We start from the raw sequence: 20,040 nt of genomic DNA, 5'->3' as shown, positions 1-20,040 counted from the left end.
AGACCTAAGAGTGTTTGGTTCCATCCTTCTCTGACAGCCTAGAAAATAATAGCTTTTTAAATAAAATTGCACGTTTTGTTTATCTCAGATTCTAAGCATAACACCTTTGCAGTTTCATAAAGTATGTGGTTTCCTTCCAAAATAAAGAGCTGTTGACTTTTCCTAGTCCATACAGGCCTAAGTTTGTGTTGTGATTTTTTTTGCACTCTCTTCAGGTGTTTTTCTGTTGGGCATACTGGGGACAATGTGCTTGGTGTTAAAGGCAGAATACCTCAAACATCTTTGTCATCCTCAAACAAAGCCATGAGCTCCATTGTTGTTTAAATGTGACTCATCTGCACTGACAGACATGGGGCCTCCCCTCCTCATGCCATGTGTTCATTGTAAAACATTTAGGTACTACATTTGCCATGTAAACTTAAGTTAACAAACAACCAAACTTCGACAACAAAACCCCACCCAGGTTTATAGGGGGGGCTCCATTGGCCTGCGTGTCTGTAAATCCGTTCCCTCTTTATTCGCCCGCTGCCATTGGTCGGCGGTGACGACAATCCCGCAACGTGGTCCCGCCCACCGAGCGGATCAAGTTTGAATGAACAACAGCAGTCTGTTCTAGAGGTGCTAGTTGCATTTGCAGTAATTATTAAAAGTGTGTATCATATCACGGGTGCGTCGATCCAGGATGGACATGAAGAAAAGAATTCACCTAGAGTTGCGGAACCGCACTCCGTCAGACGTAAGTGAGCCTCACGTCTCTCTGGTGATGTTTTCTCACTCAGCTAATGGAGAATCTTTCGTGTGATGTCTTGGCGTGGGGATACAAAGTTTCTTACAAGTTAAAAGATGATGGAGAGGTCGGGTCACATTGTTGCGGACGTGTTTACGGTCGTGCAGGTGCTGCAGGTACGCTGGTTGAACTTTTGTGCGGCTCGAGGCTCACGTTTTTGATGTGCAGTTTGAGAATGCAGCACAGCTTTTTATGCCAGCGGTATAAACAAGGCAAGCACTATGAGAAGCCATATTTGTAACTTTTGATCTACGAACGCAGCCCTTTCTCCTGGAAACCATTTGTTATTGCGATTTAATCGTTCTCTGATGCACTATCTGCATGCACTGAGTGAAAATGCATCCTCCACAAACATTTTAAGCCGTGCACTTGGCGCGTTAAGGATGCGGAGACTCAAAGTCATGACATTATCAATGATGCATAAAGATCATAGCCTCGTACTATCGCCTTGCAGATGCATCCTGCACCTAAAGTCACTCAGACTGTCCAGACAAAGTCGGTCATTTCTGCAGAAAGTGCATTGAGAGTTTGAGCCTCGGCGCACAGAGGCGAGCCTGCAGCCCATGCAGCCACCAACCGGAGCCTCGGTGCGCACAGATGGCCGAAGAAAGCAGCGTTAGCATGGAGCGATATCGACCACCAGGCTGGCCAAAACACCGACATGTGAAGCACTAAACACGCCCGCGTCGACTTCACTCAAACTTATTTGTTTCTGTTGCTTAACCGAGCTTTTGCTGTGTTTGACGGAAGGATGAGTCGTAATGAAAACAAAGTGTGGAGCCGCGTCTTTGCTCTAGTTTTCCAGAACTAGGACAAGCCGCCATTTTACCGAGAAACAAAGGCAATTCAAAAACACCGAATACCCCGTTTATTCGACACAAATGACGAACGAATCATCATACCTTCGTATTAAAAGAAGTCTACACTCGCCATCAATCCAATCGGCAACAGTTTAGCACAAGCAACAATGAAACGTTTGCCTGGCAGCTATCTAATCTGCTTCAGCTGCCCCTCCTACTCACAAATGACCCTGTGCACGACTCGTAGGTCTGTTTGGCTCCGACTTGTTTTGACTAATGTGCATCTGCGCCGTTATAACCATTCACACTCTGCCTTATTACGTATTCTCCCGGTAATAAGAGAGAATAAACAGATTTTGACCGGCGCGTGGTGTTAGTTTATGCTAAAACGTAGCTTATTTCATGTTTACGTAATAAAAGGACAGTCAATTCATCGCGATACCTTGGGCGTTGAAATGTTTCATCGCTTTATACATGTTTAATGTGGTGTATTTTCTAAAGCGTCGGTTCTCACTGCTGATTGGTTGAGCTTTATTTTGAGCCGTGGTATATTTTCCAACATCAGAACACCCATGTACCGATACCACATTATTTGATTATAACTGTTGTATCAATGCTTGTACTTTTAAAGGCCGTTTATGGAGATGAAGTGGGGGAAGAATGATACCATAATAGTTAATAGTAGGCCATATTTTAAGGAAATGAAAAATCCGTTCTTTAAAATTAGTTTACATTTGTTTTTATTTTCTTTTTATCATTATTATTAATAATATTCTTTTTATAACGGGCATTAAAGGTATTAAGTGTACACAAAGTCAGTCATGTATTAAATTATATATATACTGTTATTGCAAATTATAATTAGTGATGCACGATACTTGATTTTTGCTGATGTTTAGCCGATACAGATACTGAACTTTAGATGTTCAGTCACAAAATACAGTCCTTAAATAACTCAATTAAAGGGTAAACAGATTAAATTTAAGTCCTTAAAACACTGTAATGGTGGTATATGATGGTACGGTTTATACTTGTTTAATGTGGTGTATTATCTATAGCATTGGTTCTCACTGCTAATTGGTTGAGTATTATTTTTAGTATATTCTCAATATCAGAACACCCATGTACGTATTCTACATGATTAAAACATAACTGTAAATCAGTGCTTATACTTTAATAGGCAGTTTATCTTTAAAATGATACCCAAAATATATTTTTCCCTCCACAAATTTTCTGTATTTCATAATATTCTGGGGGCCGGATGGGAAGATGTGGGGGCCTGATGTGGCCCCTGGGACGCCAGTTTATGATCACTAGAGTAGGGAATGATGATAAAGAAAAACACCTCAGCTGAGGTCAGTCTGTTGGTCCAGCCTTAAACTCCGCTAACTTATACGTATATATGGCCAACATTTACAGCTGATACAGACTTTTATTGCCACCATATTAGCTGTAAATACTGGCAGCAATTTTATTTTGCTTAGTTGATCACTGTCTTGTGAAGACGGGGCACATAATATTAGATTACTACTCTTTCACTTGTTTTCATTCAAAGTCATTCAAAGATTTTTCATTGGATGGAACAATTGTTTTGTTTTGTTTGTTGAATGAAATTAATCTAAAAATAAATAAATATCTACTGCTACCAATTACTCACTTGGTAAACCAACATCTGCTAATGTTGTGAATCCCTTTACATATTAAAGCAATATTTTTTTTGGTTGAGTTGGATATAATATTAATTATGAATAAATATATTCATAATTAATATTATGGATATGCTAATGTACTCTATACATTTATTGTGGTTTGTAAAAAAAGAATAATCTGAATGAAGCATTGTTTATTTTCATCATATCGTGTTAATATAACAAGTCTGATGTAACAAGGAGCTATCACTACCATCTTATCTTAGATTAAGCAGGTTTTAAAGAATCAAACACAGCTTAAATGTGAAATGTAAAACGTTTTGTTTGAAGTTCAGCTCATACTTACAGTGCATTCTGATCATATTCAAACCCACTTCACTTTTTTTCAGTTTTGTGATGTTGAAGCCTGAAGCTACAATTGAAATAAATCATGTTTATTCTTATTAATCTTCACTCAGCACCCCATAATGACAAAGTAAAAAAAAAAAAAATTAGAAATGTTAGCAAATTTATGAAAAATAATTTTGCAGAAAAAGCCTAGTTGACTTTCATATGGAGTTCTTTGCAAACTCCAAGTGGGCTTGCATGTGTTTTGCATTGAGGAGAGGCTGCCATCTATAGCCACTCAGCCATAAAGCACACAGGATCTCTGGAGCTCAGTCAGAGTGACCATCTGGTTCTTGGTCATCTTTCTTACAAAGGCTCTTCTTCCCTGATTGCTCAGTTTGGTCAAGTTCTTGGAAGAGTTCTGGTTGTACCAAACTTCTTCCATTTGAGAATTATGGAGGCCACTGTGCTCTTGGGAAACTTCAGTGCAGCAGGATTTTTTTGTAGCCTTCCTCAGATCTGTGCCTGCCAACAGTCCTGTCTCCGAGCTCTGCAGGCAGTTCCTTTGACCTCATGGCTTGGTTTTTGCTCTGATATGCATTTTCAACCGTGAGAACTTCTATAGAGAGGTGTGTGCCTTTCCAAATCAGGGACAATCAGTTTAATTATTCCAAGATGGACCCCAATCAAGGTGTAGAGACATCTCAGCAACAATCAAGAGAAATGGGAACCTGAAGGACATTTAAAGTGTTTGCCAGGAGTCTGAATACTTACGTCAATGTGATATTTGAAAACATTTCTAAAATACAGTTTTCACTTTGTCAAGATGGGGTACGTATGAATGAAATTTTTCAAATAATATAAAAATTTGTATGAATTGAAGGGGGTCTGAATACTTCATGAATGAAGAGTAAACTGTAGCTTCACATTGCCCTAAACCTACACTGAACCTGCATGCATAGCCAAACAATCAACTCCCGAAAAACCTAAGCTTAAAAATAATGCAGGGTACTGCATAAGTTCTGTGATTGGTCTGCTGAGAAGCATTGGTTTACTGCCAGTCTTTGAGTTAGGCATAATTTAGCAACACAATTCTGCTTAATCCAGCAACAAAAGCTGCACCCATGTCTTAACTGTAACTCTGTTGCTACCTGTATTTTACAGCTTCATGTTGAACCAAGTTCACCTTTCCCCCTTTAACAAGTGGTTTTAACCATTTATTCTCATAAAAACTCCTAGAAACAGGTGTTGCAAATCAGTAGTAACTACCAACACTGTGATGCTTGCATTTGGTGGCTGTTCCTGGTTTCTCTTTATATTTTATCTGTCCCTAACAACAACAACAAAAAAAACCATAACAAATAAATTAAAAATAAGGCTTATAGTTTGAACTTCAACGTGAACTAAATGGCCGAAGTCAACAAAGCAGTTTGTCAAATCTACTTGCCAACATCCTAACATATCAACGTGCATTTTCCCATCCATGTGTCTTAGTGGTGGAACAAGTGGCTAATATAGGGACCATCTCTCTTTGCAAAAATTGCACTCGATCCCCTGCTGCCTGGTACTTATCATCTCCATAGCAGGCTTAGCTTTCTTATAAACAATCTACCTTGGACAGTTTTCTGTATTTTGCTTGTTTTTAATTTGACTTCATGACACACACTGACCAGATCTCTTTGCTTTCTCTACAGGTCAAAGAACTTGTGCTAGACAACTGTCGCTCAAATGAAGGAAAGATCGAGGGTCTAACAGATGAGTTTGAGGAGCTCGAATTTCTTAGCACAATCAATGTTGGACTGACAACAGTCGCCCACTTGCCGAAGCTAAATAAACTCAAAAAGGTGGGTGTTTAACACTAAAACAATCAGTAATACTTAAGCGCTTTGTGTTTTTTCATACTTTGATGGTTCGATTGATCAACAGCTTGAACTCAGCGATAACAGGATCTCAGGAGGGTTGGAAGTTCTGGCAGCCAAATGCCCCAACCTCACACATCTCAACCTCAGTGGAAACAAAATAAAAGACCTCAGCACAATAGAACCATTGGTAAGTGTGGCCTACCAAAATAAAAAGCATTATATGAAAGCATGCTGGCTTTCTGATTCATTAACCTCACTTTTTCTTTCACAGAAAGAACTGGCCACTCTGAAAAGTTTAGATCTGTTTAACTGTGAAGTGACAAACCTGAACGAATACAGAGACAACGTGTTCAAGCTACTACCGCAGCTCACGTACCTGGACGGGTACGACAAGGACGACAAAGAGGCACCGGATTCTGACACTGAGGCTTACCCAGAGGGTCTGGATGATGATGAGGATGAGGAGGATGGTAAGTCTGAGGCTATAGCTAAAAATTCCTCATGTACACAAGAGAGAGCTCTGTCCTGTCCTGTCTGATAATAAAAAGCTTAACTGTCTTACCTAGATGTAGATGAGGAGGAGTATGATGAAGATACAGCACCAGGGGATGAGGAGGAGGAGGAATTAGATGAGGATGAAGAGGAGAATGAAGAAGAGGAAGAGGAGGACCTCAGTGGAGAGGTGGGATGACAATAAATATGATCTGCACTCAGCGACTTTTTAAAAAATGTTTATAAATGTTCATTTTTTGTTTTTAAAAAGGAAGAAGAGGAGGAAGATCTGAACGACAGAGAGGTTGATGATGAGGATGATGAAGGTAAGAAAAATGGCAGCTAACTCTTACCCAGAAGCACCTAATATTATACACAAGTTTACACAGTAAATAGAAAGCACTGATTTTAACTAGAGATGTGCCTAGATGACTGTTTCTCTAGTCCCTAGTTGGGAACAATTTATTTAAAATTATCTGCTAGTAAGTTTTGCAGTTTGGTTTGCCAACTGTGGCACCAACCCTCAGTCCTTCTTGCATGCAAACAGTCATACTCCTGATCTAGTCACACAATGCTCTGGTCAATACACCAGTTTGACTTGTAAACTTTAATCTCTTTTTTTTTTTTTTAAATATGGGATGTTTTACTTCATTCACTGCGCTTGTTTACATCTGGGCATTAGAGCCAGAAGAGCAGGCTGGTTAATCAGCCATGGCTAGTGGCAGGCAGCTGTGGTGCTGATTGGACATTGAAATTGACAGGCACTGTTGGCCAATATATAAAAATATTGTTACTGCTAGACATGAAATTTTGGTGCTGAAAAGCAACCACATTGGGGGGAACATGCAGTGTTAAGGAGGAAACAAACCATCAACCCTAATGCTAAAGAGCTGCTGTGCAGCCTTCTGCACTACAAAAAATATAAAAAACAGAATCTTGTTATGTTATTGTTTTTTATTTTCTTATATTTCATTGGGCTCTCAAGATCCACAATTGGTGCACTAATTTTTAAAATCATGATTAATCTCAGGCTTTATTGTCTCTTTGAGCACACTTTAGTTAAGCCACAGCAGCATCTCCCTGCATCCACACTAATGTAAAATAAGTCCACCAATCCTTAATGTCCCACTTCACCTTTAAAAGATATCAGACAGCTCAGTGGGCAGGTCAAATTTACCTTTTTACTGTTCCCTTATTTCCCTCTAGATCTATAACAAGCTCCTTTTTTCTGTGGTAAAGTTCAATCTATCAATAAAAGCAGGTCTGTGTCCAAACAGCGAGTCATTTAACCTGTCCAAAAATCAAAAGCCACACAAAAACAGTTCTGAATGCAAAATAGTGAAATTTTAATATGCGAAAAGGAGCAGTTAATCGCAATTAACTACAGAATTTCTGAGATTAACTGCAGTTTTCTGACAGCCCTAATATTTTAGTTATGTGTTCTGTATGATCTCTATTTATTTATAGAGTCTATAACTGTGAGACAGATTTCAGGACAATTTTTTCTAATTTTTAGATGCCAATCCTTCCTCTGAAATGCAATGTTTTTATGCATAAACCACTAACTGTTGGATTTGGAATAATTGTTAAAGCCAGGGTGTCCAAACTTATTTTACTAACGGCCACTTACAGAAATATAAAAGGTTGGTAAGGCCACTTTTATATACCTCACCTAAAGATATTAAAGTTAGTAAAACTAATCTAATGTAGGTTAAGATATGCTTAGTGATTGTGTTCTCTTTTTTGCCTAATTTGACCAGTTTTTTTTTTGCCACTTTTTAAACCGATTTTTGCATCTTTTCACTCACTTTTGTCCCTTTTTGCCACTTAAACCCAGTTTTGGCCTTTTAATTCAACCTTTTAGCTTCTTTACATTTATTTTGCCTCTTCGCATGTGTTTTCAATTCTTTTTTCCACTTTTTAACCCATTTTTTCCACTTTTTGCCCTGTTACTTTTGTTGATTTTGAAGGCTTTATACAACAGCATTAATAGATAAAAAAAGTTTTGATAAGAGTAGTTACTATCCATGGCCCCCAGTTTGACTGGGACCCAGAAAATTCTCCCCTTTATCCCCCTTTAAGGGCAGCCTTGGCTGAAATTAAGAAGTGCAATACAGTAAGGCACAAGCTTCATTTTCTGGTGTCGGCCATATTTAATTTTATTTTAGCATTTGCCATGGGCCAACCAAAAATGGACCCCGGGCCACATTTGGTTGGCCTATGGCATGGCCATATTTTGGAAAACCCAGCATTAAAGCTTACCGTTTTTGTATTTTAAGCTTTTAAATGGTGAATTCCCTACACTCTCCCATCTACCTACATTCATTGTGATGGAAAATCAGACAGAAAAGGGGCATTGTTACCCAGATGGGTTGAAGCTATCAGCCCCAAAAAGCTCTGTGAGAAGCTTACAGCATGAACTAGGAAGTCCACTATTAACAGCTTTTCTCCCTCATTATATGAAATTCATCCATGAAATGAAAACATTGCTTTAGTATCTAAAAATGCAATTGATGGGGTGCAGTTTCGTTGAAAGGTTCTGAGTTCAAAACTAGAAGAAAGCTGCATAGGCGAGCTGTGTTGAGTATTGCATCTTGACTTGTCATCTTTTGTTATTGTTTTGGCAGAGAGCCCCCTGATGGCTGAATTCACATACTGTGTGTTCATTTTTAAAAATTTGTTAAATACAAACAAATGACACCATCTGCCTTAAGAATGAGATTGGCAATTAAATTTACAAAAAGTAGAGTGTTTTTCTTAAAAGTCTCTTCTAACTTTCATGTCTTTTAAAGAGTTTGTACAGTTTTACCCTGGTCACTTAAATTCCTCCTTTGCACGGTGCATTTAGTAGAATACTGTCCTTTTACTTTAATGCTTTTCTGATAGTATCCAAACCTGTTGAGCATTTGTACATATGTGGTACTCAGAAGATTAACATTCTCTAATGTCCATCACAAAGCACTGTACTCTTGAGCTAAAACTACACAGGCAACATTTCCTCACTTTAGACATCTTACAAGATATTTTCTACAGTAAATACTTCCTATTGTTGATTCTTATGGTTTATTTCTAACCATAATCCTTATTTTGCAGAGGAAGAAAGAGGTCAGAAGAGGAAAAGGGACCTTGATGAAGAAGGGGAGGAAGATGACGATGATTGAGAGTCCTCTTGAAGCTAAGTTGTGAACTGTTTTAAAAACTTGTATCTCCCAGTCACTCCCCAACAACCCCATGTATTTTACCCCGTTTCATATTGCAGTAGGAGTGGTTTTTGTTATTGGCCAGTCAGGTAGACGGGGTTGTCTGGAGAAATAAGTTAAATTTATGTATCTTTGATGCTCCCGTGTTCCAGTCTTTACGGTCCACTTTTAACTGCTTTGTGGACACCAATTTTGTAATATCAAATATTAGCAAAGATAAACCTTTTTAAGAAAAGTTTTGTTTTCTCACCGTTTGTGTAAGACCAGTTTCTGATGACTTGTGTATTTTAAGACTCCCCCTTCAAAAGGAAAAGACAAAATGAAACAAAAAAAGAGTGCATGTCTAATACATTTTAAAGTCAACTACTGGATTTCATGTATGGCTGTTCTCTCCTCGTCTTAAAATTATTATTTTTTGCATTGTACTTATTTTTTTTAAATGTAAGTTATGTATTTGTAGTGTCACCAGTAAGCCAATACTCTCTGCTGTCCTGGTGTGAAACTTGTGTCTGAACATGCACAGTGTGACCCTCACAGGGCATATTTTTAAATCATAGCAAAAAAAATGTCTGCCCTTGTCAAAGCTGCCCCTCCTCCTTAAACCCTCAGCTTTGATAGTTCGGAAATTACGTGTTCTTGTAAATAATGACCAAATCTATTTTTTTGTATTCTCTTTGATGACGGCAGACATTGAACAGACAACCGAAGTGAAACTATGAATTGTAATAAGATATTAAATATGTATGCTGCTTTATCTAAAAACACGCAGTGTAAAATTTCTGGAATTTGAACATAACTTTGTATGCATAATCTTTCCATAAAGAGAACTGTTCAATGTCAGAGCTCATTATTGCTTTTTCCATGTTCATTTCTGTGACACACCGGTGGCAATGTTTGAATTTGTGATGGTAGAGTAGAGAAGTGCTTGATATAAATGGAGGTTACAACAGAAACTTGTGTGCATTGAAAATTTATTGTTTCAAAGTGTAAACTCTGGTAAAAGTCAGTTATTTGGACTTTGTTTTCACTATTATACCTAATGGTCAAATTGGCCTACCTCAGTGATTTTTCACTCTCTGTTAAACCCACTGTCATCAGCCAAATTGTTTCTTTTTTCCTCCCATTCACTTCAATAAATCCCTTTTATATATGTTTTGAAGTTTGTGGTCCTTGTATAACACAGATATTGTAAAATGTACACAGTTCCAGTCTTCATTTACCTTCAGTACATTGAAAATGATCCAGGATTCCCCTTTTAGCAGAAGATGCCATACTGTCAACTCCAACCTGAACAATACTTACTTTACTACAGAAGACCAAACTAAGAAACTAATAGTCTCGTTTCCAACAGGTTAAGCCTACAAAGATAGATCCAGACACTAAAAAGGCATCAAAAGACTTTCAGTCCTGCAGCCTGTTGCACCAGCTATGTCTAAGTCATAAGGAAAAGGCCACTCTAACCCCACTTTAAAACTAGCATACAGGTGTATCTCAAAATTTAGAATATCATGAAAAAGTTATTTTCCCCTGTGATTTAATTCAAAAGTAAAACTGCCATTTAAGCTAGATACATCTCATACAAAGTGAAATAAAAAGTGAATCTTAAAATATTAGAATATCACAAATATATTAGTAGAAAAGGACATATAATACAGAGATACTGACCTTTTTTTATGAACTAAGTACTTGGATGGAGCCCCCTTTACACAAATGACTGCATCTATGCGATGTGGCATGGAGCCAATCAGTCCGTGGCACTGCTGGGGTGTTATGAAGCCCAGGTTGCTCTGATAGCAGCCTTCAGCTCATCTGTGTTGTTAAGTCTGTTGTTAAGTAAACCAGTTTCTGATAGTTTTGGCTTCACTGAGGGCAGGTGCCAATTCCTGCTGGAAAAGGAAATCAGTATCTCCATAAAGCTTCTCAGCAGATGGAAGCATGAAGTGCTCTTACTCTCCTGGTAGATGGCTGACAGTGTTGACTCAGGACTTGATAAAGACCAGTGGACCAACAGCAGCAGATGACATGGCACCTCAAACTATCACTGACTGTGGAAGCTGAAAACACAGGACTTCAAGCACCTTGGATTCTGTGCCTCTCTGATCTTCTTCAGGCTCTGAGACCTTGATTTCCAAATAAAATGCTAAATTTGTGGGTTTTGATCCATTGACTCCAGTCTCAGTCCAGTCCTTGTGAAGCTCTTCTAAGTTCTTGAATCTTTGTATGACCATCCTTTGAAGGTTGAGCTCATCCCTGTTGCTTTTACACCTTTTTTCAACCACACTTTTCCCTTCCAGTCAACTTCCCATTAATACAGTATGCTCTGATACAGCCTCTGAGAACAGCCTGCCCTTTCAGCAGTGATCTTCTGTGGCTTACCCTCCTTATGATGGGTGTCAATGATTGTCTTCTGGACATTTTTTAAGTCAGCAGTCCTCCCCATGATTGTGGTTGTGTGAACTGAACGAGTGCGAGAGAATGAAGGCACAAGGACAACGCAAATTGGACTTTCCAGCAATATTCTAATATTCTGAGATAGTGGATTTTTGTACGCTGTAAGCCATAATCATGAAGATAAAAAAAAAAAAAAAAAATATTTTATTTTGTATGAGATGAATCTAGAATTTTTAAAGGTTTAACATTTTAAGTAAATTTAAAAAATAACCTTAACATGAGGTTCTATTTTTTTATATGCACCTGTAGTTGTGACTTAAAGGGATACTTCAACGTTTTGGCAGATTCGCCCATTACCATAATTCCTATAGTCTTAGTAATAGGTTCGTTACCTTCAGTTGTCGGTGCAAGCTGTTTTTAGATCGGCGCTGCTGAATTTAGACCTGCTGTGCAAACTCAATGTAAGCAGACGGTATTCCGGCCTCATCAAACTTTGTGCAGGTCAAAACTTGTCCACGAGAGCATTTTGGAGTTACTGGATTGTGTATTTGATGAGTTTGATTTGGGAAAGCCAGAATATCGTCTGCTTACATTGAGTTGGCACAGCAGGTCTGAACTCAGCAGCGCCAATCTAAAAATAGCTTGCACCAACAACTAAAGGTAACAAACCTATTACTAAGACTATAGGAATTATGGCAATGGGCGAATTTGACAAAATGTTTAAGTATCCCTTTAAGTTGTGTCATTGGTTAGTTGCACCACACAGAAATGAGGTTCACCTTACCAAGTGCAGTGAAATGTCCAACCTAACCAAATTTTTGTCTCAGAAAGGGTATTTGCACTTCATTTGACCAATCAGTGAGAAGCATTTTTAATGCAGTGTTTGTTACAGTGCCACCTATCTTGTCTGTTTTTAAAATAGGATAACTGCTAAAAATGATTCCTGCTGCTCATGAAAACATGACCAAGCATTGTGATAAGGTGATAACTAAAGCCCAGGGCCAAAACCAAGAGCCAGTATGAAATAAAGGTGAGAGTAAATGGTGAAATCATCAATAACATGACATAATCTACCAGTACTTTATTGTTAAATGATGGGAATTATCTCCTCTCATGGAATAACTGTAATTGATCATGGAGAATGCACAGCTGACATCAAACGGCCAGTATAATCCAGAGCATAATCTCCACTGTGAGTTAGAATTTACCTTCAAACTGGATTATGTTTGAATTTAGACATAGCTAGTGCAACCCATGGCTATTTTACCTCTGTTATGTTAACTTAAAATCTTACTAAAGCACCTGACATATCACAACTCCAACTAAAACTTCACCTGTCTCTCCTCTCCAGAGGATCCACTACTGCTGAATCCATCCCTGCCTGTCTACTTTCATCATCGCCTTTATTTTCCCTGCAAGAAATGCAAAAGTTAACCATATATGAGTCAGAGATTGAGATGTTAATTTAAAAGAGAAAAATGTCCGGTTTTTAATTTTTGAGCATGACTATCCTTACTGCGACATGATGATCATGACCTTCATCGTTTAACTTACTTTTAACTTTCTCTTTCCATGTACTCCATTCTGGCAAAGCCTAGAGTCAGTCATCTTTTCCCTCTCTCTCGTTCCTTGAAAAGAATATGAATAACGGCATTTCTGTCTATGATTGGCTCTGGATTAAAAACACAGCATGTTAAGCAGAATCTTCTCTTCTAACTACTTGAACTTTGCTGACATAATGGATCAAATCAAATGCTTAGCCAGTCCCCACTTCTCTTAAATGCCAGACTGGAGGGGAAAAAAGTAGAATAAGAAGTTGAACAAAGGCATTTAAACTGAAATTCAGCCTAGGACTTGTGATAGCTCATGTGGAGAAGGAGATGAAGACCTGAAGTCTCTAGAAATTACACATTTACAGGTTAACACATCTTAGTATAGTGATATACTTAGTCTAAATGTAAAAGGATGGTTATAATGACAGTCTTTTGTTCTGTTAGGAATAGGCAAGAGAATATTTTATACCTTATCTGAAGGTATAAAGTTGGGTCTAAGACCTAACACCATTGAAGGTACAGTTTCACACAGATCTTGCACCATCAACTGGAAACATTCAGCAAAATCCATCAAGCATCACAATCATTACTTGCGCAGCCACATCTTACAAAAACAATGGGATTAACAAATATACATGTTATTAGCTAAAAAGGTAAAGTATGACAAATAAATAGAAGCAAATATACACTGCCTCCCATCCTCAAAATTAGCCCTAAAAACCAAAGGCCTGCAAAGCTTCCCTTGAGACTAGAATCGAGTAGTTATGCAAGTCCGCCGCCTCTGGATCTGTCTCCTCTGCTGTTTTCCCAGCGTTTAAATAAAGAATAAAAACCCTGTGAGTGAGTGAACCATGCACTCTCCTTGGGAAGAAAGACTGCATTTGAGTATCGTGAAGTTGATTTATAACCAGCATCATCTGTGGGTGAAAGAAGCCATAAAGGATGAGCAGCTCTGTGGAGAAAAACAGGATCCATGTCTGCGAAAGCTCGTCTCATCTTGCAAAACGACTTCACGTCAGCCATTTTGAGAGGATGCTGCAGCTCGCTGCAATCTGTGTCTGCAGCAGGGTCTAAGGCCTTAGGGAAGAAAAGTGAGTGCCAGACACAGTCTTTTATCCTCCAGTCTTGCCCCGGCAAATAATGAGAACTAGATGATGGTTTGGTCATTATCGGAGGGTGAGCGTCGAGGCTCCTTTGCCTGTGTATTGCCACATGAATCAAAGGGTGGGCATAGTGAGACAAACACACAAGGTCTGACAGGAAATATGCAGCAACTGATCACAACACTGGAGAGTGTGTTTGATCCAGAATATTAAGTTAGAAAACACAAATAAAACCTCCATTTTTTGGATACCGATCATCGATTTCATCTTAGGGTGGCAACCCCTGAACACTGCCTTGCTTACATGATTTATCATATTATAACATTATTCCAGTAATTGCTTCAATTAAGACATTATCCAACATTTATCATATTATTGTGCACTACGCAGAAGAGCAGGAATGAACCTATGACATTTTAAAAAAGAGAGATGGGAGGGCTCAGAAGCTTGTTGGAGGTAAGAATCAGGGGCAAAAGGAAGCAGCTCTGTCAGTCCAGGAGGCTGAGAGGTCACACGTTGTTGGGGCTAACGTTCTTCAGGTTGTTGAGCTCCAGCTCCAGCTGACGTATTCGAACATCCTTGGTAGTCAGCTCCTCCTTCAGCCGCCGCAACTCATCCTGCTGCCTGAAGAACATCCGCAGGAGCTACGTAAAGAGACAAAAAAAGGCACATTCTAAAATATAACAAAAGAATACTGAGATGGTGAAGCATTTTTAGTCCAGTCAAGCAATCTGTCCAGCTCATATGTTCCTCCTTTCTTTTGTATTTGGATTTCCATAAACTGTAAAAGCTCCTCTTTGTGGGTACACAGCAGATTGCAATCCCAACACAGAGCACAGAGTGAACATATTGGAAATAATACTTGGTATTAAAGCCATAATCTTTCTCATAAACACTTCATACAACCAAATAATCAATCAGCAATTCCTCGTTTAAGTTGTTTTTGCCTTTTGCTAACTGCACAATTAGTTATAATGTTTTGTCTCCTCATTAGTCATAATAATTATCCACTAAAACAAGTTTCTCTGGCATTCATAATAGAGGAACAGCAGAGTAAAATAATGGTTTCTGGGTGGAGGAAATTATGAACCTCATTCTCTGTCCGGGGTGGTACGTTCTCCAGCAGATCGATCCCATTCACCACCACACTCTTCTTTTCTTTTACTGGAGCCTTGAACACTAGCTGGTTGGGCCGGCTGTAACCTTCCTTCAGCGACATCAAGACTGGGTCTGTTTGGACAAAATAGGGTGCAAGTAAAAAACAACATCAATCACAAAGCAGATAAGTTTGCCTTTCAAAAAGAAGCAATCTACAGGACTAGGTGTCGATGTCCCTTAAACTTCACACCTTAGGCAGGCTGCCTGAAACAAAAGTCGGCTGATCAGGGATGGTACCTTTGGGGTTAGCAGGCATGCATCCTCTTTCCTCTGTATTTTGCCAATAGACCTGTAGCATCTCATGAAAATCAGCAAAGACCAACTGTATAAAAAGCTAAATATCTTGATGCATCCTGCCCACAACAACAACTGTCCTTTTAAGCAGTTCTGGTGAGGTGGAATCGACTTCTTTCTGAATGGCTTTTACTCAAGCACCCACAGCGTCTACCTGAGCGGCCTTAATGTTCATCTGGCCTCTGCTGTCTTCCTATGCTGGACAGACGTTTGTTTTCCAGCATCACAATCTCTTTAAGCCTCCTCCTCTGCATCCTTCCAGGTCACTGTAAGCTTAATGATGTAAATGAGATGGAGTCAAGCCAATTAATGCACAAAGTCTGGTCAGATGCTAGTCATTTCCAATTGCGTGCAATGGAGGGGATCTAGACGATGTCTTGCGGGGTTGGCTTGGCTTATTTCTTTCAACCCTAAAAGGACAGCAGGACAGAGGGGGAGGAAGGATAGTAAAGCTTGCCCAGTGACTTTCCAGAACTTCTCCTTGACATAGTGGTTCTGTATTTTTCTGCCAGTTGTATCAGACTGATCTCTCTGCCTACCGGGAAGCTTTAGGATGGCTGGTTTTGGACTGAGTCAGCAAATAAGGCCTCCTTTATACCACTGGCTGAGATTTTTGAAAGATGGCAGGAAATTAAAGGCGGCTCAGATAGTGAGATTCATTGTGGGTGTTTCCATTTTCCAAAGCTTATTTCAGGAGATCATTTCTATTTTCTACACTCAGACATTGTAGCATACTGCTGTTGTCTTGCCTTGGCCATAGGCTTTGTACACCTTGTAGCTTTCTTCTGAAGTGTACATCTTCAGCAACATGCATCTCTGAGACAGAGCATTCTTGTTCCATACAGAAGTTCTTCTTTTCTTTGAAACCAGGGTGGGGTAGTTTAAAGACTCATTTGCTATAAAGCAATGCACTGTAAGAAACCTGGAAAGGAAAAGCCATGTCCTTGCAGTTTATCTGATCAGCCTCTCCATCTAGTCCATATTTGAAACAGGAGATTTAGACATGTTTAGATATTCATGGAGCCTGAGCTGCATATGTCACTGCTTCCACTTGTATGGTCCTGCTGTTGTCCTCAATAGCACTCATTGAATCTTTCCTATATTGGTAAACTTGTTCAATGTGCTTGAGGGATGAACTGTGTGATGAATCATCAGATAGTTTCTTTCCAGCTGTAGGTTGCTTGCAGATGATAGCTGAAAAACCAGAGAGAGGAAGCAGGAAATGATTTCTGCATAGAGAATAATAATAACAATAATAATAATAATAATAACTTCATTAATCCCTGAAAGGAAATTCATTTGTCTGGAGTCTCATCTGTTTTAAGTAGAATTATATAGTGTTATTGCTGATGGTATAAAAGATCTTCCATATCTTTCTTTTCTGCAGCGAAGAGAGAGGAGCCGTCCACCACCGTTGTTTTTTTGGTCATTTAAGGTGATATGAAGTGCTTTCAAAATGTCAAAGTTTCTGACACCCATATCATCTCCAGAACCCCATCCAGTAATCACATCACTCATATTCTTCAGCTCCACAGGAGTATTGTAGTGAGGATACAGCTCCTCACCTTCTAGGCCACCCAAAACCTTGCTCCTCCATACTTTTCTGATGTCCCACACATCTGAGCCCCCTCCCTCAATCTCAGGTCTCTACACACCTCACAGGCCCAACTGCCAGCTTGACCAAGATGGGATCCAGAGACTTTAGCTGCTCAGCTCTCCACTTCTGGAACTCCCCTCCCAGCAGACAACCTTAGCATTGACTTAATCTCCATTTTCAGATCCTGTCTTAAAACCCATCTTTGGAAACTGGCATCTTTTAATTCTAATTGTTTTCCTTTTGACCATGCTATATAATACTTTTAATCACTGTTATTTCACTGTTCTAATAAATTTTCTAATAAAGTTTTGTGCAGCTAGAAAAACAAGTCACAACAGGAAAAAAGGGCCTTGTAAAGGCAAAAACTTTGTAAAGCTCACAAGAGATGGCAGCAGAAATAGATTAAAAACCTCCAGCTAAAGTCAGCATGTGCATACTCAAGTAACTCTCACGTTTTCAGTGAGCACTTTGAGAAAGCAAAGGCTATAATTGTTTAGCTTCTGAACTTTTTAGTCAGTCTAAAATCTAAAGAAATACAGACTAGACTTTGGAAACATACGATTTCCAGTAGAGCGTGTTCAATGCTAGTCTTGCATCCATTACATGAGCAAAAACAAGATGGTATCCAGTAATAGGGATGTGCACGTTTAGCCAGCTAAACTATTAAATCCGGATCCCTTGGCAGTCTGCACCAGAGCTGTGACTACTACCTTGCTGCCACAATCCTCTACAGCCTAATGTAAACTACAATAAACTGACTGCATCGATAGCATCCTGTAGGAACAGTTTGCGTTCCCACTTTTGATCTAGAAGATGGTGATAAAGCTGTCCAGCAGCTGTGCCAGATAAAACTAACATATAAACAAAGGATGGGGTGATGATACTTAGCTCAGGAATCTGGATGTTAACCTATAAAGAAGACTGGCAGTGCGACAATTAGCTACATTCTGTAAATCGACATTAAAGTGTAAAGCTGGTTTACCAGGAAAGTGGGATGTTGGTTAACAGGATGTGCTTACCTGACTTTAGACTAATTGGCATTCATAAATGCATTTATAATTTGCAGTAATCTGATTTAAAATTATTTGCCAAGAAACATCCCTCTTTATTATTACTTTTGATATAAAGTTGTTAACCCCGCTGTATGTTAAATTATTATAAGCCTTGAGACTCTTGTATGCACCTGGCCAGCAATGTTGTAAGGTCTGCAGGACTGAGTAATGGAGCTCAACAGTGCCCACTCGCTTTATCCGGCGACTGTGTCCAGTAGTAAAATTTGCCATTCCAATCCCCAATAGACATTTTGCATAACCTGAATTACAACACTTTGAATGCACGAACCAAGCTAACCAGCTAACTTCATCCTCATAACAATTAAACATTTGATTCAACACAATTACATTTTAAAATGGAGAAAAAGGTATAAGACTGTGTGCATATTTCATTACGAGAATGAAGGGACTACGTATCCCATAATCCATTGAGATATATTTTATTCCTTGTTAAGGAAAGCGCTTTATGCTTTCAAACCATAATACACATTCCTTTAACACTCATCATTACTGTAATGTTAACATTTAAAAGATAATATTGGTGTATGTTGTAGTCTGAGCATTTATCACTCCATACTGCGGCAACATGTGGTGTCATCATCAGCAGTCTTCATTCAGGGGAGTGGTCGAAATTTCCATTGTTACCAGGGAACCCACCAATCAGAGACATCACTATAACAATCTAGGATTATGGGTACTGGAATGTTTTTGGCAGAGATCATGAATAAACTATGTTTTTTCTGAAAAAGAGGTTCATATTGCATGCCTTGTGTCTTCTACAGGAGCACATGCCATCATTTCACACTCAAGTGGCTTATTCTAAGCATAATTAGGACACTTCTGACAATACGGCTAATAATCAAATCAATGACGGAGAAAATAAATGGCAATTTCACTTCAAGAACCAAACTGCTGAATGCTGTCTATGATATCCAGGCAACTCAGAATATTCATGGGAGAAATCCCTTTTCCATAAAGTGTAGGGATCAGACCCAATGTATCTTCAATTTTCTCTTGATACCAACTCTGTGCAGGTCTATCTAGATCTTTAATGTAAAAACTATACTTATACAGCATTTTCAAGATGATTTTGCCCCCTGCTGAGTGTATGCCAAGCTGGAGACTGATATTTCCATGGTTGTCTGTAGAGGATACCTCCTGCTATTTGTCAAGCTTTGCCTTTGGCACTGACATGCTTGTCCCTTTTTAACAGAGAGATTTTGCAGCAGCGCTGTAATGATGCAACGTCTGACACAAAACCAAACGAGGCCATCATATTGCTGTTCCAGTATGTAATTTTAGACAGCATACCAGAGTTGCAGGTACAAAAGAGGTGTCACAAGTAAACAAATTAGCTTCAGGTAAACACTCAAAGTACAGTCTCCTATTTACGTTATCGTTCATCCACAATTACACCTCTTGTTTAACTAAGGCTGAACGGCTTAATGGCAGAAAGACCATTCCCACCATTCAGCATTGTCTCTTTTTACACAGAATAGTGATGTGTAGAGGCATGAGTCCCACCAACAATCTTTGTAAAATGGGGTTTCTATTCCCTTTCCTGTGAAGAGACCATTCACAAATTTCAGGAAATCTCCAAAGGTCCTGCCCCACTTCTTTCTGCTTTTCAGGCTCAAGCATGATCTGGTTGTCTCTTCTTGACAGACCTTAAATCTTCATGTCCTTCCTCTTTGTTGCACAGGTGCCATCAGATCCCTCCTGCTCTCTAGACTTTTTGGGAATGAACCCTGCAGTTTTCCTCTTCTCTAATGCTC

General features: G+C 39.1%; 2 protein-coding genes across 3 annotated transcripts in view; one reads left to right on the top strand and one right to left on the bottom strand.

Moving 5' to 3' along the window:
- Positions 1-562: 562 nt before the first annotated feature.
- On the top strand, positions 563-10,267 carry anp32a (acidic (leucine-rich) nuclear phosphoprotein 32 family, member A). The gene is made up of 7 exons (XM_041784423.1): positions 563-736; positions 5,258-5,407; positions 5,490-5,612; positions 5,697-5,895; positions 5,992-6,107; positions 6,189-6,243; positions 9,011-10,267. The coding sequence occupies exons 1-7, from the start codon at positions 683-685 to the stop codon at positions 9,076-9,078; spliced, it is 765 nt and encodes a 254-aa protein (XP_041640357.1). The 5' UTR covers positions 563-682; the 3' UTR covers positions 9,079-10,267.
- A 1,943-nt stretch (positions 10,268-12,210) lies between these two features.
- The window catches only part of coro2ba (coronin, actin binding protein, 2Ba), a 94,845-nt gene continuing 87,015 nt past the window's right edge, over positions 12,211-20,040 (bottom strand). For both annotated transcript variants that reach the window (XM_041795107.1, XM_041795116.1), the window contains 2 exons: positions 15,255-15,394; positions 12,211-14,808 (listed from right to left, as the gene is read on the bottom strand). In XM_041795107.1, coding sequence (XP_041651041.1) covers positions 14,674-14,808; positions 15,255-15,394 — 275 coding nt within the window. In that variant the 3' untranslated portion in view covers positions 12,211-14,673. The remainder of the gene's footprint in view (positions 14,809-15,254; positions 15,395-20,040) is intronic.

Source organism: Cheilinus undulatus, linkage group 1 (genome assembly GCF_018320785.1).
Source record: "Cheilinus undulatus linkage group 1, ASM1832078v1, whole genome shotgun sequence".
NCBI lineage: Eukaryota > Metazoa > Chordata > Actinopteri > Labriformes > Labridae > Cheilinus > Cheilinus undulatus.
Note: the sequence above shows the minus strand (reverse complement) of the source record. Positions and strands in the feature narration are given on the sequence as shown.

Coding starts and splice junctions, on each gene's coding strand:
- anp32a (XM_041784423.1), top strand. CDS start 683: ATGGACATGAAGAAAAGAATTCACCTAGAGTTGCGGAACCGCACTCCG. Junction 5,896..5,991: donor TGATGAGGATGAGGAGGATG/GTAAGTCTGAGG, acceptor TGTCTTACCTAG/ATGTAGATGAGGAGGAGTAT. Junction 6,244..9,010: donor TGATGATGAGGATGATGAAG/GTAAGAAAAATG, acceptor CTTATTTTGCAG/AGGAAGAAAGAGGTCAGAAG.